Source organism: Phyllostomus discolor, chromosome 3 (genome assembly GCF_004126475.2).
Source record: "Phyllostomus discolor isolate MPI-MPIP mPhyDis1 chromosome 3, mPhyDis1.pri.v3, whole genome shotgun sequence".
NCBI lineage: Eukaryota > Metazoa > Chordata > Mammalia > Chiroptera > Phyllostomidae > Phyllostomus > Phyllostomus discolor.
Window position 1 is genome coordinate 112,829,282 of NC_040905.2, and position 27,090 is coordinate 112,856,371.

Here is a 27,090-nt window from a genome sequence, read left to right on the forward strand (position 1 = left end):
AACAGGACGAGTGTGAGGCCTACTGTGGCCTGGGTGCAGGGCCCCAGGAGGGAGGGGAACAGGTTGGTGTTTCCATCCATCTAGTGGAACCTGTTCTTGTGCCCAGCACAAGGGCCAGTGCTCAGGTGGCCCAAAGGGATGGCTTTCTGGAGAGGGTTTTGGGAGCCAGGCTTCGGGCATGCAGCATTCAGGGAGGTGAAAATGGGGTTCCTTAAACACGCATGTCCTGGTCTGTGACCAGGTGGAGAACATCTGGACCCTGCACATACGGCGCAGGGGCAGACGACGAAGGCAGCGCCAGGTCTCAGGTCACAGAGCTACTGGCAGGTGCTTTGACCAGACTCAAGATGGAGTCTTGCCTGGTTTTGAAGGTACCATGAGTTTCTTACATGAAGGGCTTGATCTCGCTCCCCTAGTATGGACTGCTTAAGGGAAATGTGGAATTAGGAAAATAGGAAGCAATGGGGTCCTTACCCAGCTTCGCTGTCTCATGGTGGAGACCGTGGACCCAGATACAATGGAGACTGTGGACTTGGACATGGTGGAGACCATGGACCTGGACATGCAGTTTTGGGTGCGCTCCCCTCAGAGAGGCCTGGGAGCCCTTGCTCCTAGAAAGGCATCCCAGATTCTCAGAACATCACCAACTCCAGGCTGATGAGGAGATGTTGGGGGAGAGGTTAAAAGAAGTAAGAAGCTGAAGGCCAGGGAAGGCCAAGAAGGCAAAGTTTTGTGGCTGAACACCCTGACTGGTGGGGTTCGCATAGCATGCCCCCCAGAAGCCAGCAGGGGTCAGCAGTGGGCCTGGCTGGGGCTCCAGCTGGGAATTTGAACCTGTGTGCAAAGCAGGAAGTGGGGTGAAAAACCAGCCACTCAATATAGAAACTGCCACAACCAGAGAATCAGTGGTATCCAGGAAAATAACCTTGACCCTTCCATAGAAATTAGACCTGACTCAGAACCTGGGAAATTAGGGCGAACTGATTGGTTGAAAAGGAAAACAGTGGCAAAAGCTGCCCTCTCCCAGTGCCTACAGGACAGCTGAAGGAGCCAGACCAGCAATGGGCCTTGTGGTGGACAGTGGGTACAGGGCTTCCCTCCCAGAGGCTCTGCCCTGCCCTGAAGGGGGCTGAAATGAGAGGAAAACATGCTGAGCCTGGAGCAGTGGAACCTCCTCCACTCAGCAAAACTGCAACAACCACACTTTGCTGTGATGTGAGTATCTCCTGAGCCTGTCCCACTTCCGGTGGTCTCCCCATGGCCTGGGCATCGTCACTCAAGGCAATTAAAAGAACCACAGCCCAACTCTAGCAGGCAAGGGGGGGCCTAGGGCTCTTCACAACCCCAGCAAGGCCCCGCCCCTACAGACAGGAAGCCTCAAGCTGCTGCTGAGTTGGAAAGGGCCCAGGCTATTGCCTGCAGGCTGACCACAGCTCTGTGTGAACGGAAAGCCCCAGAGTGAGGACAACCAGGAGACACTGCCCTGAACATGCAAACCCCCTCAGGAGAGTCAGAAGAAAGTCCCCCAGCTTCTCTCTCACAGAGGACGGCAGAGGGAGTCCATGGACCAGCCTTGTCTGGTGGTGGGGCACAGCCTAGAGGTTGGGAGGAAAGGTTAGCTGGCAAGTGCTGACTCTGGGATGTTCCCTGAGATCCCGTCCGGGAGGCTGTCCCGTCTCATGCTCAGAATCTCACCACTCTGAGTTAAAGGAGGAGGAGAGGGGGCCTCTTGGCCTCTTTCAGGTGACAGATACCCCCAGGCCCCTGCGGTTTCCAACATCCTGTGGGCGGCTCATTTCAGCCGCCTTCACTGCACCTGAGGCTGAGGCTGGAGCAGTCAGTCTGTGCTCTGCCTGCCTACAGCCTCATCAGGCTTCCCAGGGCAGCCACTGTGCACAGCACCTAAGAGAGGTGCTAGGGCGCAGAAAGCACGGATGGAGGGGGCACAGGATGAGGACCAGGTAGGAGAGCCTCTAATGCTGCCTCGGGGTGCACCTTCCTTCCCCTCCCCTCCTACAACAAGCTAGGGAGAAAAGAGCCAAATACAAGACAGCACATCCCTTCCTCCCCTTATACACAGTTGCTGCAAGCACACAAACCCACAACTGTACTGCTCTACAATCATCACGGGTTCCCACTTGCTTGCTGAGGAAAATCGAAGCCCCTATTACTTGGCTCCCCCCTTGTCACCTGCTTCTCTGTGGCTTGCTCCCTGTTGCTGGAGAATGTCCTGTACTTTCCCTCTATTGTAACTTTTCTCACATTTGTCACATGGGGCCATGTCCTGCCTCACGTCTACCTACCCATACAGCCCACTGGCTGCGGTCCAGCTCTGGGGCCTGTGAACTGCCCTGAGCTGGAGTGAACTGCCACACTCTGCTGTTTCAGGGTGCAGGTGACCTGCCTTGACTCACAGGAAGACATTGTGGGGTATAGCTGGGTGGAAGGTGCCTCTTGGGAGCTAGAGAGAAGGACAGCAGGGGGGTTAGAAAGGGCGATGAGGGCCCAGGGTATCAGGGCATGCCAGTCTAGGGGAGGACACAGGTAAGCTCCGGAGAGATGAGCTCCCTCCGTGTGGCCTTGGGCAAGTCCCCGAATATCCTTACTGCTTCCCTACCACCTGCAAAGCAAAGAGCCACTGGCGGTGAGCCTGTTTTTCCTTTGTGGTTTTGATTAGACCACTGTCTGCTGAGCATCACGTCTGCAGGGGCACTGGTTCCTCAGATGAAGACCCTGGTGGCACTCCCTGCCTCTCTGACTTAGGGGGCAGTGATGAAGCCAAGAACCAGCAAAGCAGTCGTGGCTTATCGATTTGCCTGATAGACTGTTGGCTTTTGAAATCAGACAGGAAGGAGGGTTGAGGTGGAGCCAGCACAGGAAGAGGTGAAGAGCCCTAGCTGCTGTGACAACCAGTGGGCTCGGGGACAGCAGGAGCTAGTGGGCTGTGTCTCTGCTGTCCTGAGCAGGACTTTACTCCTGCCCTGGACGGATCCTGAGGACTCGGGGCCCAGCCGACTGGCCACAGAGAAACCCAGAACATCCCCACCACCGCTGGCTGTCCCTGTCCACCGGAGCAGGGCTGAGCCTGGGAGCACAGGGATGGGGCCTCCACCGACCCCCTAGTCTGGGCATCTCTGAGGCAATGAGGCCCAGGAGGTAAGTTGCGTTCAGACTGCCTCAGTAAAAGATGGGGGAAGAGGAGGAGATGGCTGGCAGGAAGGACCATGATTTGAGGCTGAGCTGTTCTAGAAAGAGGGGGCTGGGGTAGCTCCAAGGTGTCCCCCACGGTGCTAGGAGCTGCTGAGCAGGACTAGTTCATGGTGTAGAATAAACCAATGTGCCCAAGGATGGCAAAGAGGACAAAGAGCAGCTCCCTCGGTATCAGTGGTGGGACAGGAAGAGCAGGAAGTAGCCAGAAAGCGCTGCTGCAGGCAGGCAAGAGGGACGCTGAGCAGTCAGCCCACTAGTTAAATTGTGAATCAGTACACCTGAGCACCGCTCCTGCCCCCCTCCACCATGACATGGAGTTGCTGTACCAGACCCACCCCAGGGTCCTGAGGGCCCAGGGAGACGGTGCAGGTGGGGTGGGGTTTGGCACTCCGTGCCTGCTCCATAAATGCTGCCCTCCTGTTGGGTGAGCAGCGCCAGGGGCCTCTATCAGCCCCACCCTTGGATGGAAATGAGGTTCATCATGCTGGGAGGAAGAGTAACCACAGAGGCCTTCTTGGAAGAGGCACTGCTGAGCCAGGCTAGGGTGGCTGTTGGCCGTGGGGTCCTCCCCTATGGCTAGGCTCCTGGGGTCCTGGGGTTCTTCCTGGTCCCTTCAATGGAGGCACATGCTTTCCTTGAGCCCAGGGGCTCACTCTTGGCCATCACAGGCCACCCTGTGGCTAACTTCTAGGTGGGGGTATATAGATTGGGCATCCCTTCCTCTGTCCCAGGGCTGCTGGCTCCCAGCACTGAGCCTGTCCCCACCTTCCCACTGAGGCTCCAGGGCCCAGTGCAGCCAGGAGGGCCATGTCTGTGGCAAAGCACCACTCCTTCCTCTGGGAAAGGCTGTTTTGTCTCAGTCAGGAGAGAGGAGCATACAAGAAGCTGTGGCCTGTTGTACAGACAGCCCAGGCAGGAGGTCAGTACTGTGGACCTCCTACAGTCACCCAGTACAGGTGTGCAAGGCAGAGGCCACAGTTAACACACAGGCCAAGCGGATAGCTAGGTCTGAGGCCCTGGGAGGGAAATGTAGAACGAGACAAGACTCATTGGCCCTGGCTGCTGTAGCTCAATGGCTTGAGTGCGGGGTGTGAACCAAAGGGTTGCTGGTTTGATTCCCAGTCAGGACACATACCTGGGTGGTGGGCCAGGTCCCCAGTAGTGGGTGCGCGAGAGGCAACCACATATTGATGTTTCTATCCCTCTCTTTCTCATTCTCTTCCTGTCTCTCTAAAAATTAATAAATAAAATCTTTTAAAGAAAGATGAGACTCATTGGCAGACTTGATGAGTAAATTGGGACTTGGGTCTTCTCAGAGATGGGGCACAAGCCCAATTGTCCAGCCTTCGTGATGAGGTCTGAGCGACACCAACAACAGAGAGCACATGTCCTTAGCTGTGCCCCGCCCCAAGGATGAAGCTCTGGGGACACATGAGAATGGGGAAACCCAGCTCCATGGAAGTGGCAGTTGTCCCCCAATTGTCCATCTGGTCTTGCTCCACACCCTCCAGCTCAGACCCTCTGTAGAGTGAAGGCCTCCAGCCTTTAGATTCCCAGCAGTGACCTGAGGCCCCCGGCCTTCAGTCCTCCCCTCTTTAAACTGGGCTTGCAGGGCCTCCTGCTGCTCTCACTGGTGGCTGTCTGCACTGGACAGGGTCTACCTGACTGTCCCTGGTGGCCTGTGGTAGGTTCCACCCTGCAGGAGTGGCACCTGGGGCCAGGTAGCCACCCCATTGAGGGAGACTCCTCATCAGCCTGTGACGCTGGCCCCAGGAGATCATGGAGTGGGGTACTTCCTGGCTCACCTGCTAGAGTCTCCTCCTCTGTCCTTACTGAGATAAGGTGTCCAGAGGTAAAGGCCAGATGGGGAGAGGGGGTCTTCTCTGATTGGGGCCTGAGTAGGGGTGCCAGATAAAATATAGGACACCCTATTAAATTTGAATTTCAGATAAACCATGACATTTTTTTCATCCTTACTCAAGGACAGTTTTTCATTGCTTTTTGGAGAGAGAGGAAGGGAGAAAGAGAAACAACGTGAGAGAGAATTGATTGGTTGCCTCCCGTATGCACCTGGACCTGGGATTGCAGGCGGCCTGACCGAGGATCATACCTGACTGGACCAGGGATCATTAGCACCTGGACTGGGGACTGAACCCACAACCTAGGTATGTGCCCTGACCAGGAATTGAACCCGCAACCTTTCAGTCATGGGATGATGCTCCAACCAACTGAGTTACACCAGCCAGAGCAACAGTGAGATTTTTTAAAAAGTATAAGTGTGTCTGTCCAATTAAATAAAATATATAACGTTGGGGTCCAGGCCCAGACCAATTAAATCTCCAGGTGGTTGTACTGAGCAGTAGTGTTTTAAGAATAGCACTCCATTTTCAAGAAAAGAATGCTCATATGATCCAGCAATTCCACTTCTGAGTACATGTTCCCTAAAGAATTGAAAGCAAGGACTTGAGCAGGTATTTGTGCACCCATGTTCCTAGCTGCATTCATCACAAGAGCCAAAATGTTGAAACAACCAAAGCGTCCATTGACAGACGAATGAATAAACAAAATGTGGTCTTCCATAAAGTGGAATATTATTTAGCCTCAAAAAGGAGTGAAATTCTGATACACATCACAACATAGATGAACCTGAAAACGTGCTCAGTGAAAGAGGTCAGATGCAAAAGGACAAATGCCGTATGATTCCAATTATGTGTGGCCTCTAGAGTGGTCAGGTTCATAGAGAAAGTAGAACGGGGTGTACCAGGGGGATGAAGAGTTAGTGTTCAATGAGCACAGATTTCCATTTGAAAAGATGAAAAACTCCTAGAGGCACATGTTGGTGATGGCTGCACACCATTAGAGCTGTGCTTACCGCCACTAAATTGCACACTTAGAAAAGGTTAAAATGGTAACTTGCATTTATTTATTTTTTCACTTATGAGCATTTAATGAATTCCCCTCCATGTGGCTTCAAGCTACCAGCACACAGGCCCCACCAACACTCTTAATCTCCTCCTCAGCTCTTCTGCTGAAGAATTTGCCCTTCACAACAACAGGCTGCTTTGGGAGCGTTCCCTTCCCCAGAGCTCTGTAGTAGCCCAATCGCACCACATCAGTGATGGGAGCGGCTCCAGTCTTGTTTTTGGCAATGTCGACCCATGTCTGCTCGCTGACCATGGTCCACAGTTTATCCAGGTTGACAGTGTGGCAGTCTGGTTTGTCTCTAAGTAGTAGTGCCTCATACCGACTTTCCCAAAGTGACCTGAGTGGTATTTGTTGAAGTTGATCCTGTGATGATGCAAACCACCAGCATCACCTCAGCCTCCTGGGGGCTTCCTGTGCTTGCGATGTGGCCGTGGCCATGGCTCACATGGCCCCAAAGTTTCTGCATTTTCTTCAGTCTAGATGGCATGTTGGTGGCTGAGACACAGGAGCTACAATGGTAACTTCTATGTTATGCATATTTTACTACATTAAAAAATTAAATGAAAAATACAGTTCTCAGAAAATGTCCTGCCAACATTTGTCCTGCTTCTCAGCCAGAGCTGAGAAGCACTGGTTCTTCTTTAACATGGTCTCCTCTTACTCTTGGCCACCACCTTCCACCAAGGAACAGCAGCAGGTTTGTCACCTGGTGGGCACATGTGGCCATGGTCCACCACTGGGCCATCCCTTCCACCACCCAGCCCAAAAGCAGGACAGAGACCCTAACGCACTGAGAGGCTGCAATAGCATTGCTTTGTTTGGGTTTACATACATTTGAATTTTTAGATAGCAGCTAGCATAACTTTTTTTAAATTGAGGTATAACTTAGATTAAAGCAAGGTTAATAGATTTTATATGTTTATACACCTGTGTATCCAAGAGCAATATATAGAAGTTTCCAGGACCCTGGAAGGCTTCCCCATGCCCCTGTTCAATAGAACAGGGTAAACTGCCGCCAAGGGTAACCGATATTTTGACTTCTATCAGCTCCAATTAGATGGGCTGACTTTAAACGCCCCATAAATGAGATCAGAGTGTGTTCTCTTTGGTGTCAGACTTTCTTCACTCGACATGTCTGCAAGGGTCAGCCCTTGTTGGGGCATCATAGTATTTATTCTTTCTCATTATTATATAAAATTTGATTGTATGAACATACCAAAAGCATCTCATTTATTGTTTTTTTAAAGATTTTATTTATTCTTAGAGAGAGGGAATGGGAGGGAGACAAAGAGGGGGAGAAACATCGATATGAAAGAGAAATAGTGATTTCTTCTGCAACCCAAGCGTGTGCCCTGAGTGGGAATGGAACCAGTGACCTTTCAGTTTGCGGGATGATGCCCAACTAAATGAGCCACACCAGAGAGAGGCCATTTTATTGTTGATGGACTTTGTTGTTTCTGCTTTTTTGGGTATCATGAGTAAAGCTACTGTGAACATTCTGGTACTGTGTTTTGGTGGACATAAACACTCATTTCCATTCAGTGTATATCCAGAGAGGGAATCGCTGGGTCACAGAAATATGCATTTAGCCTTGTTACTACCAAACATTTTTCTAAAGTGATTTTAATTTGCATTTCTCTGATGATTAATGATATTCTCTTTTGTCTTCACATTTTTGGCTCACTTTTAAGTGGGTGGCCTGTTTCTTACTGACTGTATATGTGTGTGTTTGGGACATCCCCTAATCAGTGGTTTGCTTCTTCACCCTTCAGAGGCTGTCTCCCAATGACAGGTATTCCTAACTTTAATGAATACCAATATATCATTCTTTCCTTTCATGGTTATTGCTTTTTGCATTTCATTTAATTTTTACCTAGCCCAAGTTTATAGAGATATTCTCTTGTATTGAGCTTTATTGTGTTAGCATGCACATTTAGATCTATGATCCAGTTTGAATTAATTTTTATGTATGATATGAGGTAAGGGTCAAGGTTGACTTTTCCCATATTAACATCTCATTAGCCAGCACAGTTTAATGCAAAATCATCCTTTCCCCACCGGATGTCAGTGGAACTCTGTTGTAAAGCAGGTGACAGTATATGTGTGGGTCTGTTTCTGAACTCTTTGTTGTCCATTTGTCTGCCCTTGTGCCAATACCTATAGCTCTATATCAAGTCTTGACACTGTTTAGTGTAAATCCTCCAGCTTTGTTCTTTTTTAAATTTTGGTGATTTCAGGGTCTTTTGCATTTACCTATAGTGTTTTAGAATCAGCTTGCCAATTTACCCCCTCCCCATCCCTCAAAAACAGCCTGTTTGGATTTTTGTTGGGATATTATTCAATCTATAGATCAATTTGGGAAAAATTGACATCTTAATAATTTGGAGTCTTTCAATCCATAAACATGGTAAATCCTCCTTTAGGTCTTCTTTAAATCTCTTAGTATTGTTTTATAGTTTTCAGTGTAGAAATCTTGCAAACTTTTTGATAGATTTATTCCTAGATATTTGATTTTAAAATGGTACTTTAAATTTTTACTTTCAATTTGATTGTTGCTATTATGTAGAAATATACCTTACCTTTTTTGTATTGATCTTATGTCCAGAAACCTTGCTAAGTTCACATATTAGTTCCAAGAATTCAATTTATACATTGGATTTTCAATGTATACAATCATGTCAACTATGAACAGTGAGTTTTATTTTTTTCCTTTTCCAATCTTGATATCTTTTATTTCTTTCATTTGACCTATTGCACTAGCACCAAATATTTCTTTTTTATTTTTAAAGATTTTATTTGTTTACTTTTAGAGAGAGGGGAAGGGAGGCAGAGAGAGGGAGAGAAACATCAATGTGCAAGAGATACATGTATTGGTTGCCTCTTACACACCCCCAACTGGGGATCTGGCCTGCAACACAGGCACGTGCCCTGATTGAGAACTGAATGGGGTGACCTTTCAGTTCACAGACCAGCACTCAATCTACTGAGCCACACCAGCCAGGACAAAAATATTTTTAAACATCAAACAAACCATCAGCTATAAGAAGTCACCTCTGGAGAATGGAAGCAAGGTATATACTTACTTTTGTATTGTTTAAATGTTTTTAAGAAACAAGTATTACTTTTATAATTATGTGATCTATTTATTTATTTATTTACTATATGCTTTATTGATTATGCTATTACAGTTGTCCCACTTTTTTCCTCCCCTTTATTCCCCTTTGCCCTGTACCCACCCCCACCATTATTCCCCCTCCTTAGTTCATGTCCATGGGTCACACATATAAGTTCTTTGGCTTCTCCATTTCCCATTCTATTCCAAACCTCCCCTATCTATTCTTACCTACCATTTATGCTTCTTATTCCCTGTACCATTTCCCCTCCCTCCCCTCCCCACTGAAAACCCTCCATGTCATCTCCATTTCTGTGATTCTATTTCTGTTCTAGTTGTTTGCTTAGTTCTTCTTTGTGTTTTTTTTTTTTTAGGTTCAGTTATTGATAGTTGTGAGTTTGTTGTCATTTTACTGTTTGTATTTTTTATCTTTTTCTTCTTCTTAGATAAGTCTCTTTAACATTTCATAGAATAAAGGCTTGGTGATGATGAACTCCTTTATTTGGGAAGCACTTTATCTGCCCTTTCATTCTAAATGATAGCTTTGCTGGATAGAGTAATCTTGGATGTAGGTCCTTGCCTTTCATGACTTTGCATACTTCTCTCCAGCCCCTTCTTGCCTACAAGGTTTGTTTTGAGAAATCAGCTGATAGTCTGATGAGAATGCCTTTGTAGGTAACTATCTCCTTTTCTCATGCTGCTTTTAAGATTCTCTCCTTATGTTTAATTTGGGTAATGTAATTATGATGTGCTTGGTGTGTGCTTGCTTGGGTCCAACTTCTTTGGGACTCTCTGAGTTTCCTGGACTTCCTGGAAGTCTATTTCCTTCACCTGATTGGGGAAGATTTCCTTCATAACTTGTTCAAATAATTTTCAATTTCTTGTTTTCCTCTGGCAACCCTATGATTCAGACATTAGAATGTTTAAAGATGTCCTGGAGGTTCCTAAGCCTCTCCTCATTTTTTTGAATTCTTGTTTCTTCATTCTGTTCTGGTTGAATGTTTATTTCTTCCTTCTGCTCCAAACTGTTGATTTGAGTCCTGGTTCCTTCCCATCATTGTTGGTTCCCTGTACATTTTCCTTTATTTCACTTTTCATAGCCCTCACTTCTTCCTCTATTTTGTGACCATCCTCAACCATTTCTGTGAGAATCCTGATTAACAGTGTTTTGAACTCTGCATCTGATAGGTTGGCTATCTCTTCATTACTTAGTTGTTGTTTTTTTCTGGAGCTTTGGTGTTCTTTCATTTGGGCCATATATATATTTTTCTTGTCTCAGCATGCCTGTTACATAATAAGGGGTCAAGCCTTAGGTATTCCCAGGGTGGGGCGACCTACATAGCTGTGTTGTGGTGCTGTATGTGGGGGAGGGGTCCAAGAGGGGACAGTGCCGCTGTTTTGGAGGTAGGCAGAGTTGCAGGCACTTCCTCCACTACCCACAAGTCAATTGGGTCCTTCTGGTGCTGATTCCTGGGTGGGTGGGTTTGTGTGCATCTAGAATCCTGTGGATCTCTCCAACGAACTCTCCTGTGAGACTGGGGTTTCTCCCACTGCCGCCTCAACCCCCACAGGTTTTTTTCAGTCAGAGGTTTTTGAGGCTTTATTTCCCTGCACTGAAACCCTGGGTTGAGCAGTCTGTCTTGCTCCCCAGTTGTTCCTTCTGGTGTATCCATGTGCAAATTTAGGACCACTCTGTCCTCCAGCTGCCATCATGCTGCTCAGCCTCTCCACCCTGGCTGCTGGTCTCACCCCTCCTACCAGTGTGGTTGAATGTTTCTTCTTTAACTCCTTGGTTGTTGGACTTCCATATAGTTCGATTTTCTGGCGGTTCTGGTTATTTTTGTTTTTAAATTTGTTGTTGTCCTTCTTTTGGTTGTGCAAGGAGGCAAAGTGTATCTACCTATGCCTTCATCTTGACCAGAAGTCCTGATCAATCTATTTAAATGAGAAGGAAGGAATACATGTTTGCTAGAAAAATCTAAGCAACTGAAATTCACAAAATAAGAAACAACTCCTTAATCCTGCTGTCATATATTTCTAATTTTTCTATAGCCAAAGAAAAAATGATATCCTCTAAAGAAAGAAATTAGAAGTCATCATAATTCTCCTCTGTACTTTACTATTTTTCATATAAAATACATTATAAAACATCAAGGAAGCTCAACACATTCCACATAAGATTAACTCAGAGACCCACACTGAGACAAATTGTAATCAAACTTTCAAAAGACAAAGAGAGAATCTTGAAATTAGCAAGATAAAAGCAAATTGTCCACACACAAGGGGTCCTCAATAAGATTATCATCAGACTTCTCATCAGAAACTTTGGAGGCCAGAAAATAGTAGGCTTATATATTTAAAGTATTCAAAGAAAAAAACCCTGCCAACTAAGACTCCTATATCCAGTAAAAATGTCCTTTAAAAGTAAGGTAGAAATTAAGACATTCTCAGATAAGCAAAAGTGGAGGGAGTTCATAACCACTAGGCCTGCCCCATGGGGAATACTCATGGAAATTCTGCAGGGTGAAATAAAAAGACAATAGACACTAGTCCTATATTACTATAACTTTGGTGTGTGACTCAAAATTTTGTTTTCTACGACACTTAAGAATCTAATACATTTTTAAAAAATTACTAGTTTATGTTTTGGGGCACACAATGTATAAAGATGTAATATAGTGACGTCAACAACCAAAAGAGGTAGGGGCAGGGATGTAAAGGAGCAAAGTTTTGTATGTTATTGAAGTTAAGTTGATATAAATTCAGATTAGAGTGTTATAACTTTAGGATGGTAAATGTAATCTCATGGTAACCAGAAAAGGAAATGAAAAAGAAATGAAAATATTTCACTACAAAAGATCAACTAGAACAAAAGACTGTAGTTGTTTTGTTTCCCCCCTCAAAAAATGAGGGGGGAAAGCTATAAAGCCTAGAGAAAACAAGTAGTACAATAACAAAAATAAGTCTCTCCTTATCAGTAGTTACTTTAAATGTAAGTGGATTAAACTCTCCAATCCCAGAATGAATAAAAACACGTGATCCAACTGTATGGGTATACAAGAGACTCACTTGAGACCCAAAGACACAAATGGTTGAAAGTGAAAGGATGAGAGAAGGTATGCCATGAAAAGGGGAACCGAAAGAGATCAGGGCTGTGGCTATTCTGACATTAGACAAAACATACTTTAAATCAAAAGACTTTATAAGAGATAAGGAAGGACATTATTTATTAATAAAAGATTCAAACAGCAAGAAGATATAATAATTACAAAATTGTGTACCTTATGACAGACTATCAAAATGTATGAAGCAAAAATTGACATAACTGAAGGGAAAAATGGACAGTTCAACAATAATAGTTGGGGACTTCAATACCCCATTCACAATAATGGATAGAAGAGTCAGATAAAAGACATAAGGAAATAGAGAGTGTGGCAGAAAAAAAACACCTGCTTGAGTGCAGCTGGTAGGGCATAATATGGGTGCAATAATTTATAGTTTTAATTTGAATATCTCATCTAAAATGTCATATGGTGTGCTTGCACATGATATTGTTATATTACAGAATTAAATGCTTACACTTTTGTAATAAAAGAGTTTGTAATAAAAAGGGGGCATTATTTGTGCAAGATCCTGTAGAAGACAACACAATAAATCAACTAGACCTAACAGACACATGCAGATCACTCTGCCGACTACAGAATACACATTCTTCTCAATTTACCAGGATAGAACATATGTTAGGGCACAAATTGTCTTAACAAATTTTTAAAGATATATTATTCCAAGGGTCTTCTCCAATGTGAAGTTAGAAATCAATAACAAAAGGAAAACCAGGAAATTTACAGAATTGTGGAAGTTAAACAACATACTTTAAAATAAATAACTAATTAATTAAAGAAGAAATCACAATGGAAATTAGGAAATACTCAGAGATGAATGAAAATGAAAACACCATATCTCAAATTTATGGGACACAGTGAAATTGGTGCTAAGGGGGAAATTGATAGCTATAAACAATGTTTTAGGGTCATCTTTGTAGCCACATCTTTGTGTACTTGACTAATTGATTCTTTTTCTTTATAATTGAATTTAGAGAGAAAGAGGAAGGGAAAGAGAGTGAGAGGGAAATATCAATTTGTCCTCTCACTTATTTATGTATTCAATGGTTGATTTTTGTATGCACCCTGACTGGGGATTGAACTTGCAACCTTGGTGTATCAAGATTACACTCCAACCAACTGAACTACTCAGCCAGGGCTCCAATTATTTCTTTGGGATAATTACCAGAAGTGGGACTTTTGGGTCAGAGGATATTTAATGGTAATAGATAATGACAAAGTATGAGCCAGAACTGTACTAATTTACCTACTATACCCCACCTACCCCCCACCTACTATATATTAAGATTTCTATTACTCTCACATTATGAATGCAGCCTGTTATGTCATTATAATTTTTGCCAATTAGCAAATGAAAAATGATAGTTTATTGTTTTTTATCTTTAATGAGATTGAGAATATTTTCAATATCTTGGTTGTTTATGCTTCTTTGAATTATCTGTTTTCTCTTTTTCTATTTCTACTGTTTCTGTAATTATCTGCCTATGTCTGTAATACTATTTGTACTCATTTTATTCTTACTGATTTATAAAAGCTCCCTATATATTAAAGATATTAATGCTCTTTTATGTATGTTGCTAATGTTGACTCCTGGCTTAGGTTTTTGTCAATCTTATTCGGGACATTTATTATTATTTAGAAATATTAAATTAAGGCAAATCTCTTAGTATTCCTTTTATGACTCCTGGATTTTTTGTCTTGCTTAGAAAAGCCTTCCTGCTCTGGCCAAGTGGCACAGTTGGTTGCAGCATCATTCTGTACACCAAAAGCTGCAGGTTCGATTGCCAGTCAGAGCACATATGTGTGGCAACTGATCAATGTTTCTCTCTCATCTCTTTCTCCACTCTCTTCCCCTCCTCTAAAATCAATGAACATATCCTCAGGTGAGGATTCTTATATAAAGAGTATTTTAAAATATTCTCACCTACTTTCTTAGTGTGCTTTTATGGCTTTGTATTTATAGTTCAAATTCTTTAATCCAAATTGAAATTAAATTTGTGTTCAATGTGCATAAAGCTCAAAAAAAGTTTTTCATAAGCTAAATAACTGCCACAACAGCATTCCCACTGATTTGAAATGTTGTTTTTGTCACATTATCAAACTTCTTCATAGGTAAATAATATAAATATATATTTGTTCCTGGACTCTATACTATGTTCTGTTGACTTATGTTCTAGCCCTCCCTGCTTTATATAGCTTAATGTAAATGGAAGCTTGTATTCAACAGTGCAAGGTTGGTTCATTGTTAGAAAATCTGTTAGTACAGCTCACAGATTAAAGGAAAGATCTAATATATCAATTATGTCACTCCCTCCAGTGGCTTCCCACCACACTTAAAGTAAATAAATCTGAAACTCCTTACAATAGTGACCAGGTCTCAACCCCACTCTGACATTGTCTCCTAACCCTTTTTGCGAGCCCACTTGCTTATTCACTGTGCCCTGTGACTCAGGTCTTTTTCTGCTCCTCTAAGCACTTGCTGTTCCCCTAGCTCTTTTCATGATTAACTCTTTCTCACCCTTTAGACCTCCACTTACATGTAGCTTTCTAACAGAGGCCTTCCCTGGCCACTGTGACTAAAGCATCCCCTTCCCCTTATACCCCCATTTCCCCTGCATCACTCACATGGTTTATTTCCTTCACTAATCACCATCAGAATTGCCCTGCTTATTCACTTGTCTTCTTCATTATCATTTCCCCATCCCCACCACACTTACAGGGTAAGGACTTTGTCTAACTTGTTCATCTTCACATTCCCAGGGGCTGGAACTCACTGCTTCCCAGTTGTGGATCCTTAGGCAAGTTAGCTAACCTCTCTGAGCCTAGTGCCTTCACCTATAAAAATAGGAGAAATAATGGTAAGAAGAGTTGTCAGAAGAAGTAAATAAAGGATGAAAATACAGTGCTTAGCAGAGTGCCTCAGACAGAGTAAGCCTTCAGTAGTATTATATAATGTTATTTGAATGGTAATAGAAAATGAGGAGTTTAAGGGATCTTTTTCAAGAAGAGAAGAGAACTAACTAGAAATCTGTCACTAACACCAGGCCCAGCAGTTTGGGCCGGGACCACTCCCACTGGAGTCAGGAACGAGACAGGGATGCCTGCACCGACGGCTGCCATTCAGCCGTGCTTGAGGGGAAGCAGTGGGCCTGGCCAATGTAGAAATACTATTGTATTTCAAAAGGAGAGTTACATCTTTAAAAAAGAGATTAAATTATTTGTAGTGCAGAATGCAAAAGGCTGAAAAGAATTAACTGAAAAATAACTAATATGAATACTTAACATGTTAATGGGATATGAGATAAAATACACAAAAAGTGTCTTTTTGGATACCCCAAAAAATCAGAAAACAACACAAACTGTTTAAAATATCTAGACACAAATAAAAAATTGGCAAGACTTAGATTTTTAAAAATGTAGTTTTACTAAAGGATCTAAAGAAAGACTTCAACAATACCCACCCACGTTAAAGCGACTTCAAAACCTCATCTGTCTTTTTTCACCGTTAGTTTTTACATTTAGAAGAATAAAAGGGTGAGAACAGCCAGAAGAATTCTAAAGAAATATGAGTGGCCTTGCCCGGGACTATTTCTAATGTTCCCAGATTAGTTTATCTACCTCAGATTTGTTGTACTCAACTCCCCAACACCACTATGAATTAAATGGCTGGGAAATGCTATTTTACTTGTTATTGAACTTCTAGCATTTCCCAGGTAAAAAAGTTCATCCTGAGTTAAAATGTCCAGGAACCCCAATACAAATCCAAGGTTGACAGTGTGTTGAATCCTTGGGCTGTAGCCAGCAAACCCCCTTTTAAGTGAATAACATTGAGACCCAGAGAACACAGGGCTGGAAGGCATGGCTGAACCTAGTTCAATGAGCTGCTGCACCCAAAGCAGTAGGTTTGACTTCTGCCCAGTCCTAAGTCCAGTTTTCTCTTCTAGACCCCTGGAGGAGGGATGGCCAACCCCCAACCCTTGACTTCCTAAGGCCCTTCTGAAGGAGCTGTGGTGGGAGGACCTTGGGCCAGACATCCTGCCCACTGCAGGTGAGAAATGGATGAGGTGGGGGCAGGTTCAGAGTCCTCAACTGTCTACCTTGGTGGAGGGAGGGATGCACAGGGAGGCGGGATACACAGGGGTGTGGCTGGCCTTGGCAACAGGATCCACTCGTATCCCCAGAGAGGAAAAGTCACGTGAGCAGGTGGGACTCAGACATGGCCTTGCCTCTCAGTGCTTCAGCATCACTGTTCCCTGCAGAAAACAGTGCTGCCTGGGGTCAGGAGCCCCTGCTCTTCCAGGAGACCCCAGGAAAACAGAGAAGAAAAGTAGCTGTACTACTGCTCTGAGAACCAACTTGCCCCTCTCTCTCAACTTCTCCATTCTTTCTTTGTTTCTATTTAGAAGAAGAATCAATAAGTAGAAATCTTCTCCTCTCCTCCTCCTTCTTCTTTTTCTTCTTCTTTCTTCTTCTTCTTCTCTTCTTTTCTTCTTCTCCTTCTCCTTCCCTTCTCTCCTTCTCTTCTCCTTCTTCTTCTTCTTCTTCTTCCAGGGGGGAGGGAGGGAGAGAGAGAAGGAGATTTGCTCTTTTACTTATTTATGCATTTATTGCTTGATTCTTATATGTCCTGACCGGGGATTGAACCCATGACATGGCATATCAGGATGACACTCTAATCAACTAAGTTACTTGGCTAGGGCCATTCTTTTTTCTATTTTAATCACTTGACTTTAATTACTGCAGCTTTAGGTTTCCAGAAAAAATGAGAGAAAGGTAAGAAAAATTGAGTACAGAGATCTGCATATATCCTCTGCCCCCTGCATGCACCTCCCCCACTATGGACACTCCCACCAGAGTGGCACATTTGTTACAACTGATGAACCTAGTGACACATCATTATCACCCTGAGTCCACAGTCTGCATTAGTGTTCACTCTTGGTGTTGTACATTTTATGCACTTGGACAAATGTATAATGACATGAATCCACCACTGTAGTATATACCACCCGATGTAGTTTTACTACCCTAAAAATCCTCTGCGCTCTTCCAATTTATCCCTCTCTTCTCACCCCAACCCCTGGCAACCACTGATCTTTTTACAGTCTCTATAGTTTTGCCTTTCCAGAATGACATAGAGTTGAAATCATACAGTATATAGCCTTTCCAGGTTGGCTTCTTTCATTCTTCCCTTCTTGTGAGTGGACCTGCTCATAACTGCATTGCCATTTCCAGGTTACAAATGAGGACACAACGGCACATGAAGCTCAGGTGGCCTGCCCAGTGTCACACAACCAGTAAGTGGCAGAGCTCAGATTCGAGCTTGGGCCTGGGTTCTTACCAATTTGCTCCCCTGCATCTGAGCAATAGTTCCTGGTATCAGGGACTATTCTCTGCATCCATGAACAAACAGCCCTTGCAACTCCTCCCTGGAGGCCAGACAGTGGGCCACTAGCTAGGGGAGGAGAAAGGGTGGGTCCCCAAAGGGTAAGTCCCCACACCTGAGAAGGCTCCTTACTTCCCCCAGGCCACTGGGCAGGGAGATGGCAGGCAGCAGGTTCAGGCCCTTTCTTCACAGCTCCTGGCAGCAATCCTGGACTCCATGAGGAAGCAGGAGGTGCAGATGGGCGGGGAAGCTGGCCAGGGCCTTGGTGCTGGCTCCCCAGCTGAGCAGGTGAAAGCCCTTGTGGACCTGCTGGCCGGGAAGGGCTCCCAGGGCTCCCAGGCCCCACAGACCCCTGAGAGGACACCTGACCACACACAGGGAACTCATGGCAATGGTAGGCAGATGGGGGGGTATTCCCAGACCCACTCCTGGCCTTTGGCCCCCTCCCAGTTCTACCTCTTTCCCCTTCCTTTCACCTGCCCTCCCAGTCCCCCCCTCCCCTTCCTTTCACCCACCCTGCCCAGCCCTCCCCTCTGACCTCCATCCTGCAGACTCAAGGATACAGAGACACCGAGAGGCCCTTCTTAGCAGGGCAGGAGGCAGCCTGGAGCTGGGTGGACACTCACCCAGGCTGACCAACCTCCTGCTGGTGGAGGGCCTGATGGACTTGCAGCTGAGGGAACATGACTTCACCCAGGTGGAGGCCACGCGTGGGAGCTGGCGCTCCGCCAGGACCATCGCCCTGAACAGGCTCTTCCTGCCTCTGTCGCGGGTGTCCATCCCACCCCGCATCTCCATCACCATTGGGGTGGCTGGTGTGGGCAAGACCACCCTGGTAAGGGATTTTGTCTACCTCTGGGCCCGGGGACAGGTTGGAAAGGACTTCTCACTAGTGCTGCCTTTGACATTCCGGGATCTCAACACCCATGAAAAGCTGTCTGCAGACAGACTCATCCGCTCCTCCTTTCCACAAGTCGGGGATTCTGGCCTGGAAGTGGCAGCCCTGGCCAAAGTCCTCCTCATCCTGGACGGCCTGGATGAGTGTAAGACTCCTCTGGACTTCTCCAACACCTTGGCCTGCACTGACCCCAAGAAGGACATACAAGTAGACCACCTGATCACCAACATCATCCGGGGAAACCTCTTCCCAGAAGTTTCTGTCTGGGTCACCTCCCGTCCCAGCGCTGCTGGCCAGATCCCAGGGGGCCTGGTGGACCGGATGACTGAGATCCGGGGCTTTAACAAAGAGGAGATCAGAGTGTGTTTGGAGCAGATGTTCCCTGAGGACCAGGTCCTCTTGGACTGGGTCCTGAGCCAGGTGTGGGCCAACAGGGCCCTGTACCTGATGTGCACCGTTCCAGCCTTCTGCCGACTTGCAGGGTTAGTACTGGGCCACTTGTGCCGCCGTAGGCGGGGGCCCCAGGACACAGAACTGTGGCCTCCAAGAACGCTGTGTGAGCTCTACTCTTGGTACTTCAGGATGGCCCTCAACGGGGAGGGGCAGGAGAAGGGCAGGTGAGCCCTCGCATTGAGCAGCTGGCCCACAGCGGCCGTAAGATGGTGGGGACGCTGGGCCGGCTGGCCTTCCATGGGCTTGTCAAGAAGAAGTACGTGTTCTACGAGCCAGACCTGAAGGCATTTGGAGTGGACCTTGCTCTGCTGCAGAGCACTCTGTGCAGCTGCTTTCTGCAGCGGGAGGAGACCCTGGCCTCCTCAGCAGCCTACTGCTTCACCCACTTGTCCCTGCAGGAGTTTGTGGGGGCCGCGTATTACTACAGTGCATCCAAGAGGGCCATCTTCGACCTCTTTACCGAGGGTGGTGTGTCCTGGCCTCGGCTGGGGTTCCTCACACATTTCAGGAGTGCAGCCCAGCGGGCCATGCAGGCTGAGGATGGACGACTGGATGTGTTCCTTCGCTTCCTCTCCGGCCTCTTGTCTCCCAGAGTCAATGCCCTTTTGGCTGGCTCCCTGCTGGCCCCAGGCGAGCACCAGAGCTCCCGGTTGCAGGTGGCCCAGATTCTGCAGGACTGCCTACACCCCAACATGGTAGTCTGTGCCCAGGCAGTCAATGTCCTGCACTGCCTGCATGAGCTGCAGCACACAGAGCTGGCCCGCAGTGTGGAGGAGGCTATGGAGACCGGGAGCCTGGCCAGGCTGACTGGCCCCCAACACCGAGCCGCCCTGGCCTACCTTCTGCAGGTTTCAGATGCCTGCGCCCAGGAGGCCAACCTGTCCCTGTGCCTCAGCCAGGGTGTCCTCCAGAGCCTGTTGCCCCAGCTGCTCTACTGCCAGAGCCTGAGGTGGGCGCCAGGATTGGGTGTGCGGGTGTGTGTTGGCAGAAGAGAGAGTAGAGGTCCTGGAAAGTGCTTCTCCTCCACCATGACCCTCTGTATCACTGTCCTGGGGCTGTGTAACCAAGGACTGCAGACTGGGTGGCTTAAACAATAAGAAACATATTCTCTCCAATTCTGGAGGCAAGAGTCCAAAAATCAAGGTGTTGGCAGAGCTGTGCTCCCTCTGACACCTGTAGGAGAGGATCTTCCTGCCTCTCTGGCTTGTGGTGTTTGCTGGCAGTCTTGGCTTATAATTGCACCCAGTCCAATCTCTGCCTCCATGGTCACATGGCCACCTTCTGCATGTCTGTCTTCACACAGAACTTTGCTTTTAAGGACACCAGTCATATGGGATGACAGTCCCACCTTACTCCAGTGTGGACCTCATCTTATCTAATTAATCTGCAACCACCCCATTTTCCAAACCCAGCAGCACTACTGAGTCACTGGGAGGTTAGAACACCAACAATCTTTCTGGGAACACAATTCAATCCATAACACCATGTGGACCATTTCCAATGTGACAGAAGCCACACCACTCACTCTCAGCCTATCTTCTGTCCAACTGCTCTGATTTCGTAGGGGGTGAGGGGGAGGCACCAGGGCCATTCAGGACCTGAGAGCAGCTTCATGTCCTCAGAAGTAAAACTAGTAGCAAGTGTCCCACAGATGCACACAGTGTACGGGGCTGCTGGGAAGACAGCCCTCAGGATTAGGAACCCCAGGGTTTATTGCCACTGAGCATTCCAGTTCACCTTTGTAGGAAAACTCTGTGAGCATGGTGAGTGTGCTCTCCGAGATCTGGGCTACATAGTAGGAGCTACATCGGGATGGAGAGAAGAGAAAGGGAGAGGATCCCAGCCTGGGTGTCTGAGCTTAGTGCCCCCTCTTGCTGCCCTGATGCAGCCAGGGACCTCATTCACCCTGCCTGTGTCAGGGTTTTGGGGTGGGGGGAACACTCACTATTGCTGTTTGTCCTCGACCAGGCTGGACACCAACCAGTTCCAGGACCCTGTGATGGAGCTGCTGGGCAGCGTGTTGAGTGGAAATGACTGTCCGCATTCAGAAGATCAGGTAACACTGACCCAGGAGACTCCTCCCAGGGCACCCCCTGTCGCTCAGGTTCTGGGGGCTCCTTTTCCAGCCTCCTTCTGCTCAGCTGGCTAAGTGGTACTTCAAGGAGAGGTGTCTTTGAAACATATATCTCAGGATGCAAGCTGCTTGTTTCCACCAATTCCAGAAAGTTCCAGTAGGCTCAGGTACTCATCTGCAAGAAGAGAGAAAGGATATGGTGAGGATCAGAGGCTATTGTAGGCCAATGGAAGCATTTCCAGACACTGCATGTGCTGACGTGGTACCAGGCCCAATTTTCTTAAAGTTTGCCCTCAAATAGTATTCTAGGGACAGGACCATATCTTTAAAAAAAAATTACATTTTCTTTAAAAAGTTTAATGAAAAAATTTAAAATTTAAACATTGTGTCTGTATGTAATTAAGATTAATGTTTATATGCTGATCAGAAGAGATTATGAAATTTCTCTTGTAATAATTTTCAAGTTTGAGAAACACCCTTGTTCATAGTTGAAGTGATACCAAGACCTGGTGGGGCTGAGGGGCGGGGCAACTTTCAGAGAATTAGGGAAGTGAGCTTAGAGAACAGGGCCCAGAGAGTAATTTTTCATCCTCACACAAGGCTTTGGGTTCTGAAATAATCTTTATCTGAGAAAAAAAATGTGGATGAATCAGGAGCAAGCAATCATTGAGGACAGTGGTTTAGATTGGCAGGCTCCACATGACCTTGTATGGACACCTCTGTGCCTAAGGATGGTAAGAATGGGGTCACACAACGTTATTCACCTGTGAGTTCTGGGGTCCCCATGACCACCGTCAGGCTCAGTGATTCACTGGAAGGACTCAGAGGACTCAGAAGAGCTGTCATATCCACAGTTATGGTTCATTACCCAGAAAGGGTACAGACTAAAATCTGTGAAGGAAATGGTGAATGGGGCAGGGTCCCAGAGAGACCAAGCATGACCTTCCAGCTGTCCCCTCCCAGTGGAATCGTAGCAATGACTTGTGACAACACATATGAAGCATTCCAGTCAGGGAAGCTCATCCAAGCCTTGGTGCCCAGAGTTTTTATTGGGGTTGGTCATGAAGATACACCTGACCTCCCACATGCTGACCTTACTCTCCAGCTCTTCCAGAAGTCAAGCTGACACTACACGGCCCAAGATCCCCAACATAAATTGTGACACGAGCTATTCAACGAAACCTAAACCCCCAGAGATATTCTTATCAGGCAGGACATTCCAAGGGTTTAGAGGGGCCACCTCTCAGGAGAGGGGTTGGTCAAGGTTAATCCTTTGCAGACCATTGTCTCCTAGAGCCTCTGGGAAGCTCCAATGAGTTAATTGAGGAAAGTGCTTGGGACAGGGCAGGCACTGTATAAGGACCAGCTGTAGTAGCAGGACTGTCATCTTACCAACCAGAGGTAGGAATGCAATTTCTTTGAAAGAAACATGGTAATGACAACATCTCATTATTGTTTTTTCCTTCATGGCAGCCATCAGCAAAATAATGAACTTTCAGTGTTTGGCTTAAAGGAGTCTAGATAGTGCTCAGAAATTTTTCTGAATAAAACTTAACATTTCCTCTATGGCCACATGCTTTTCTTTACTTCTCTGTAGTTGGTCCTCAGTACCACATCCCTTTTTGAAGTGCCCAAGGGATCCTTTACAAAACACATTTAAGGCTCATGAAATATTACTCATAAAGTATTATAAAAATCTTGGGGTGAGGAAGGTGGACAGAGGTTCTCTAGAACCTGAGGACATTTACATAGAAGGTAATCTGGATAGTCTTCAAAAGTTTTTAAAGCAGCAGAATCCTTTTTTTTAAAGATTTTTTTAATTTATTTTTAGAGAGGGAAGGGAGGGAGAAAGAGAGAGAGAGAGAGAGAAACATCACTGTGTGGTTGCTGGGGGCCGTGGGCCTGCAACCCAGGCATGTGCCCTGACTGGGAATTGAACCTGCGACACTTTGGTTTGCAGCCCGTGCTCAATCCACTGAGCTACACAAGCCAGGAGAATCCTTTTTTTAAAAATGACATATCAAGCAGAATCCCAATAAGTCAAACAGACAAAAGAGGAAGAAGCTGGCGAAATTGAAAGAAGAGGAGATGAGGGCTCAGAGTCCAGCACTTGGCTCCCTCTCAGACTCCTGGTGGCTCCTGAAGCTTTTCTGTGGAACATTAGGGGCCCTTGAAACATGGCTTGAAAGCACCAGGGAGTCTAATTGTATCCTGTGGTGCTTCCCCACCATTTTAAATGTCTGAGAAACATTAAACTTCATCAGCTACCGTTTCCAAAATTGGGTACATGAAGCAACATTAGGTTGACCCATCAGCCAATTCTTGGAATTGCCCTTCAAGGCAAATACAGATGTGCTTTTTTATTTTAAAAAATATTTTATTTATTTATTTTTAGACAGAGGGGAAGGGAAGGAGAGAGAGAGGGAGAGAAACATCAGTGTGTGGTTGCCTCTCGTGCACCGCCCCACTGGGGACCTGGCCCACAACCCAGCCCTGTGCCCTGACTGGGAAGGGAAACTGTGACCCGTTTGGTCCATCTGACCAAAGGGAATCTGACCTTTTGGAAAACTGTGCTCAATCCATGAGCCACGCCAGCCAGGGTCAGATGTACTTTTTTAAAACTTTAAAGTTAGTTCTGTAATAACTCTACCATTTTCCTTTCTGCATTAGGGAAAGGGCTGGCACCTATGGTTTACTGGAACTATGAGTTTATGAGAGATGATTTTTAAAAAATTTTAATCTGTTGATTTAGAGTGAGAGGAAGGGAGGGAGACAGAGAGGGAAAGGGTGGAGTGGGGGGAGAGAGGTTGATTGTTGTTCCACTTATTTATGTATTCAGTGGTGATCCTTGTATGTGCTGACTGGGGATCAAACCCTTAACCTTGGCATATTGGGATGATGCTGTAACCAACTACGCTACCCGGCCAGGGCCTGAGGGCTGATTATTAAATTTTCAGGAAGTTTTGCAAGCTGTGAGTGCCTAAAACTGGCTATAGTGGAAGTATTTACACCGTAAAAATTGGCCAGTGCTACAAATCACGGTTTTTGTATTTTGGTTTTTCCTGAGAACTACTCTTCTGGCCCAGCACTGGCTGGGGTCCACTGGTAGATTTCTGTAACTGTCCACCCTCTTTCCTGTGATGTGTAGCAGCTGTTGTGCTGGATTCTGGCCAAACTTCCCTGGAACCCTTTGCCAGCATACAGGTTGGTCTGCCCGCTCTGGTCCTACCTGGCCCGGCTCAGAGGCTTCCCTGGGTCTGGCGTTCCATTCCAGGGTTCACATGATCTCCACCTGTGTCCAGGCCTTGATGATTCCTGGGAGGCTGAGGGGTCTGAATCATGAGCCTGGAGCAGAGGAAGAGACAATGAGATTTATAGACTTAAAATAACCACTCCTTCTCCTCCCCTTGGGCAGCTTGGCTGAGAACCAGATCAGTAACAAAGGGGCCAAAGCTCTGGCCAGATCCCTTCTCGTCAACAGAAGTCTGACTACTCTAGAGTAAGTACAACACCAGAGGCCAGTCTTTCACTGTCAGGACAGGGAGTGCTTGTGAGACATCCTGTAAAGTCCCCTTGACCACACTCTCCCCTGACTGGGTGGGAAGAGTAGCTGAGCAAACAAAGTATGGCTCCTGCTCAGCTATTCAGACTCGCCCAGGAAGCACCAGAATAGGAGCTCTGAACTGGGTGTTATCATTCCCCTTTCCATACTTGGCCCAAGCGCCCTGGTCCATCAGATTCTATTTTCTTCTCCCCACCACATGGGGCCACCCTCAGAAAGTCCATCCTTGTTTACCTACATAAAATCTCTGTCCCACTTCCACAAAATATGAAATCCCAAACCCTGATATATTCTGTTCGAGAAGCATAGATCAGTGTACATTCTGTCCCTCCCTTCCTCCCTGGAAACTAGATGAGAAAGAATGATTTTTTCTCTTCCTTCTTCCAGCCTCCGTAGTAACACCATTGGACCTCAAGGGGCCAAGGCACTGGCCGATGCTCTGAAGATTAACCGCACTCTGGTCTTTCTAAGGTATGTGTCAACTGCTTCCTCATGGAGAGGGGCCAGAAAACCTTCTCCTCAGGTGCCACCCATGCAGTGGGAGGTGATTCAAAATGTGGCCATGAGATACCAGCTCCCACTCAGTGGATACCACAGGATCGTGTATCCCAAGCAAGTGTCCAGGTTCCCGCTCCCCCCAGGTTACTATGCCTGTGTTTCCGGCCTGAGCAGGGGATAGAGGAGAAGGGGGTGAGTAGAGGTGTGTAGAGGTGGAGGGGCAAAACGATCTGAGGAATTCCCCAAGACCATAGTGTCAAAATGTTCCCCGGAGGTGTTTTTCGAAGACACTGAAAACCCGTCCTCCAGAAGATTCTCATGGTTTGGTGTCGTTTGCTGTGCTTCTTTCAGGGGCCAGTGGTCGTATCCATCCTTAGCTGAATGAATACCACCATTTTGTTTTGTATTGCTTTCCTTTGTTTATTTATATTGAGGTGAAATGCACACAAAATTCACCATTTTGAAGTGTGCAGTTTGATGGCATATAATACATTCACAATTGTGCAACTATCATCTCTATCTAGTTTCAAAATATTTTCAGCACCCTAAAAGGAGACCCTGTGCCCATCAGCAGTCACTTCCCATTCTCCCCTCCCTTCAGCAACCACCAATCTGCTTTCTGCTCAATGGATTTGCCTATTTTGAATATTTCATATAAATGAAAGCATACAATAAGACCTTTTGTGTCTTCTTTCACTAAATACATTTTAAAGGTTCATCCACATTTTTGCATGTATCAGTAGTTCATTCCATTTTATGGCTGAGTAGTATTCCATTCATCAGTTAATAGACATCTGGGTTATTTTCACTTTTTGGCAATGCGAATAATGTTGCTGTATGCATTTCTGTGCAGTATTTGAGTACCCATTTCTAATTCTAGAACATCTAGGAATGGAATTTGCTGGTCACGTGGTAACTCTGTGTTTGACCTTTTGAGGAACTACCAGTCTGTTTTCTACAGCAGCCACACCATTTTACATTCCCACCAGCAGTGTATGGGGGTTCCAATTTCTCTATATCCTCACCAACGCTTGAGTGCTGTGACTTTCAGTTGTAATTAGGATTATGGATGATGTAGCTTCTGTCATCCAGATATCATAAGCACCTTGTCCTCAGTCAACAGGCAAGTGCTTAGAGACCCAGAAGGAAACCTAAGGCAGAGAAGCAGAGGGAAGGGCCAGTTGTTCCCCGGTGGCTTTGTGGTGGGCATTGAGGGCCTATAGTGATCAATGCCCCCTCTCACTGGGGTCAGCTGCTGCTTCTCCTTGGGCATTGGTGACACTGCAGTGGTGGTTCAGGCCACCATTGGGTGCCCTCGTGTGCTCCATCGGGGTGTGCCTCTTCCTTGCCTCCACAGCCTTCAGAGCAACACGATCAAGGATGATGGTGCCAGGTCCATGGCTGAGGCCCTGGCAGCCAACAGGACCCTCTCCGTGATACAGTGAGTAGACATGCTGGCCATTAGAGAACCTCTTCTGTGTTTGCCATATCTTCCTCCAAAGGCCTCTCTGCCTGTGTTTTGCAAGGAGGATGGATGGGGCAAGGTCCGGAGGCTTTCTGACTTACCTGGATGGCCCTAGAGAACTTGATGTCTGTTGCTTTTCCAGAGGGCAGGTGTTGGGCAAACAATGAAAAACAAAGCCTCCTGCAAATCCAGAAAATCCTCTCCACAAATGTGAGAAAGAACAAAACAACTTTATTATTTGAATAAGCAGTCAGTGAGACTGTATGCACATCATAGGCAAGCCACTGAGGAGATGGCAAAGACAGAAAGAAATCACACCCTTTCCCATAGCAAGCACAACATACATGTTTCCAAGACAAACAACAACTTGTCCTCAAGTAAGAAGACT

General features: G+C 46.3%; 1 protein-coding gene and 1 pseudogene across 1 annotated transcript in view; one reads left to right on the forward strand and one right to left on the reverse strand.

Annotated features, from left to right (window-relative positions):
• The first annotated feature begins 5,216 nt into the window (after positions 1 to 5,216).
• NLRC3 (NLR family CARD domain containing 3) overlaps positions 5,217 to 27,090 on the forward strand; it is a 31,265-nt gene continuing 9,391 nt past the window's right edge. The window contains 11 exon segments of the mRNA XM_028510231.2: positions 5,217 to 5,375; positions 16,314 to 16,417; positions 17,602 to 17,663; positions 17,945 to 18,146; positions 18,304 to 19,266; positions 19,269 to 20,052; positions 21,072 to 21,141; positions 21,143 to 21,159; positions 24,593 to 24,676; positions 25,127 to 25,210; positions 26,595 to 26,678. Of these exon segments, the coding sequence (XP_028366032.1) occupies positions 17,969 to 18,146; positions 18,304 to 19,266; positions 19,269 to 20,052; positions 21,072 to 21,141; positions 21,143 to 21,159; positions 24,593 to 24,676; positions 25,127 to 25,210; positions 26,595 to 26,678 (2,264 nt within the window). The 5' untranslated portion in view covers positions 5,217 to 5,375; positions 16,314 to 16,417; positions 17,602 to 17,663; positions 17,945 to 17,968.
• Positions 6,137 to 6,637, reverse strand: LOC114495601 (annotated as a pseudogene).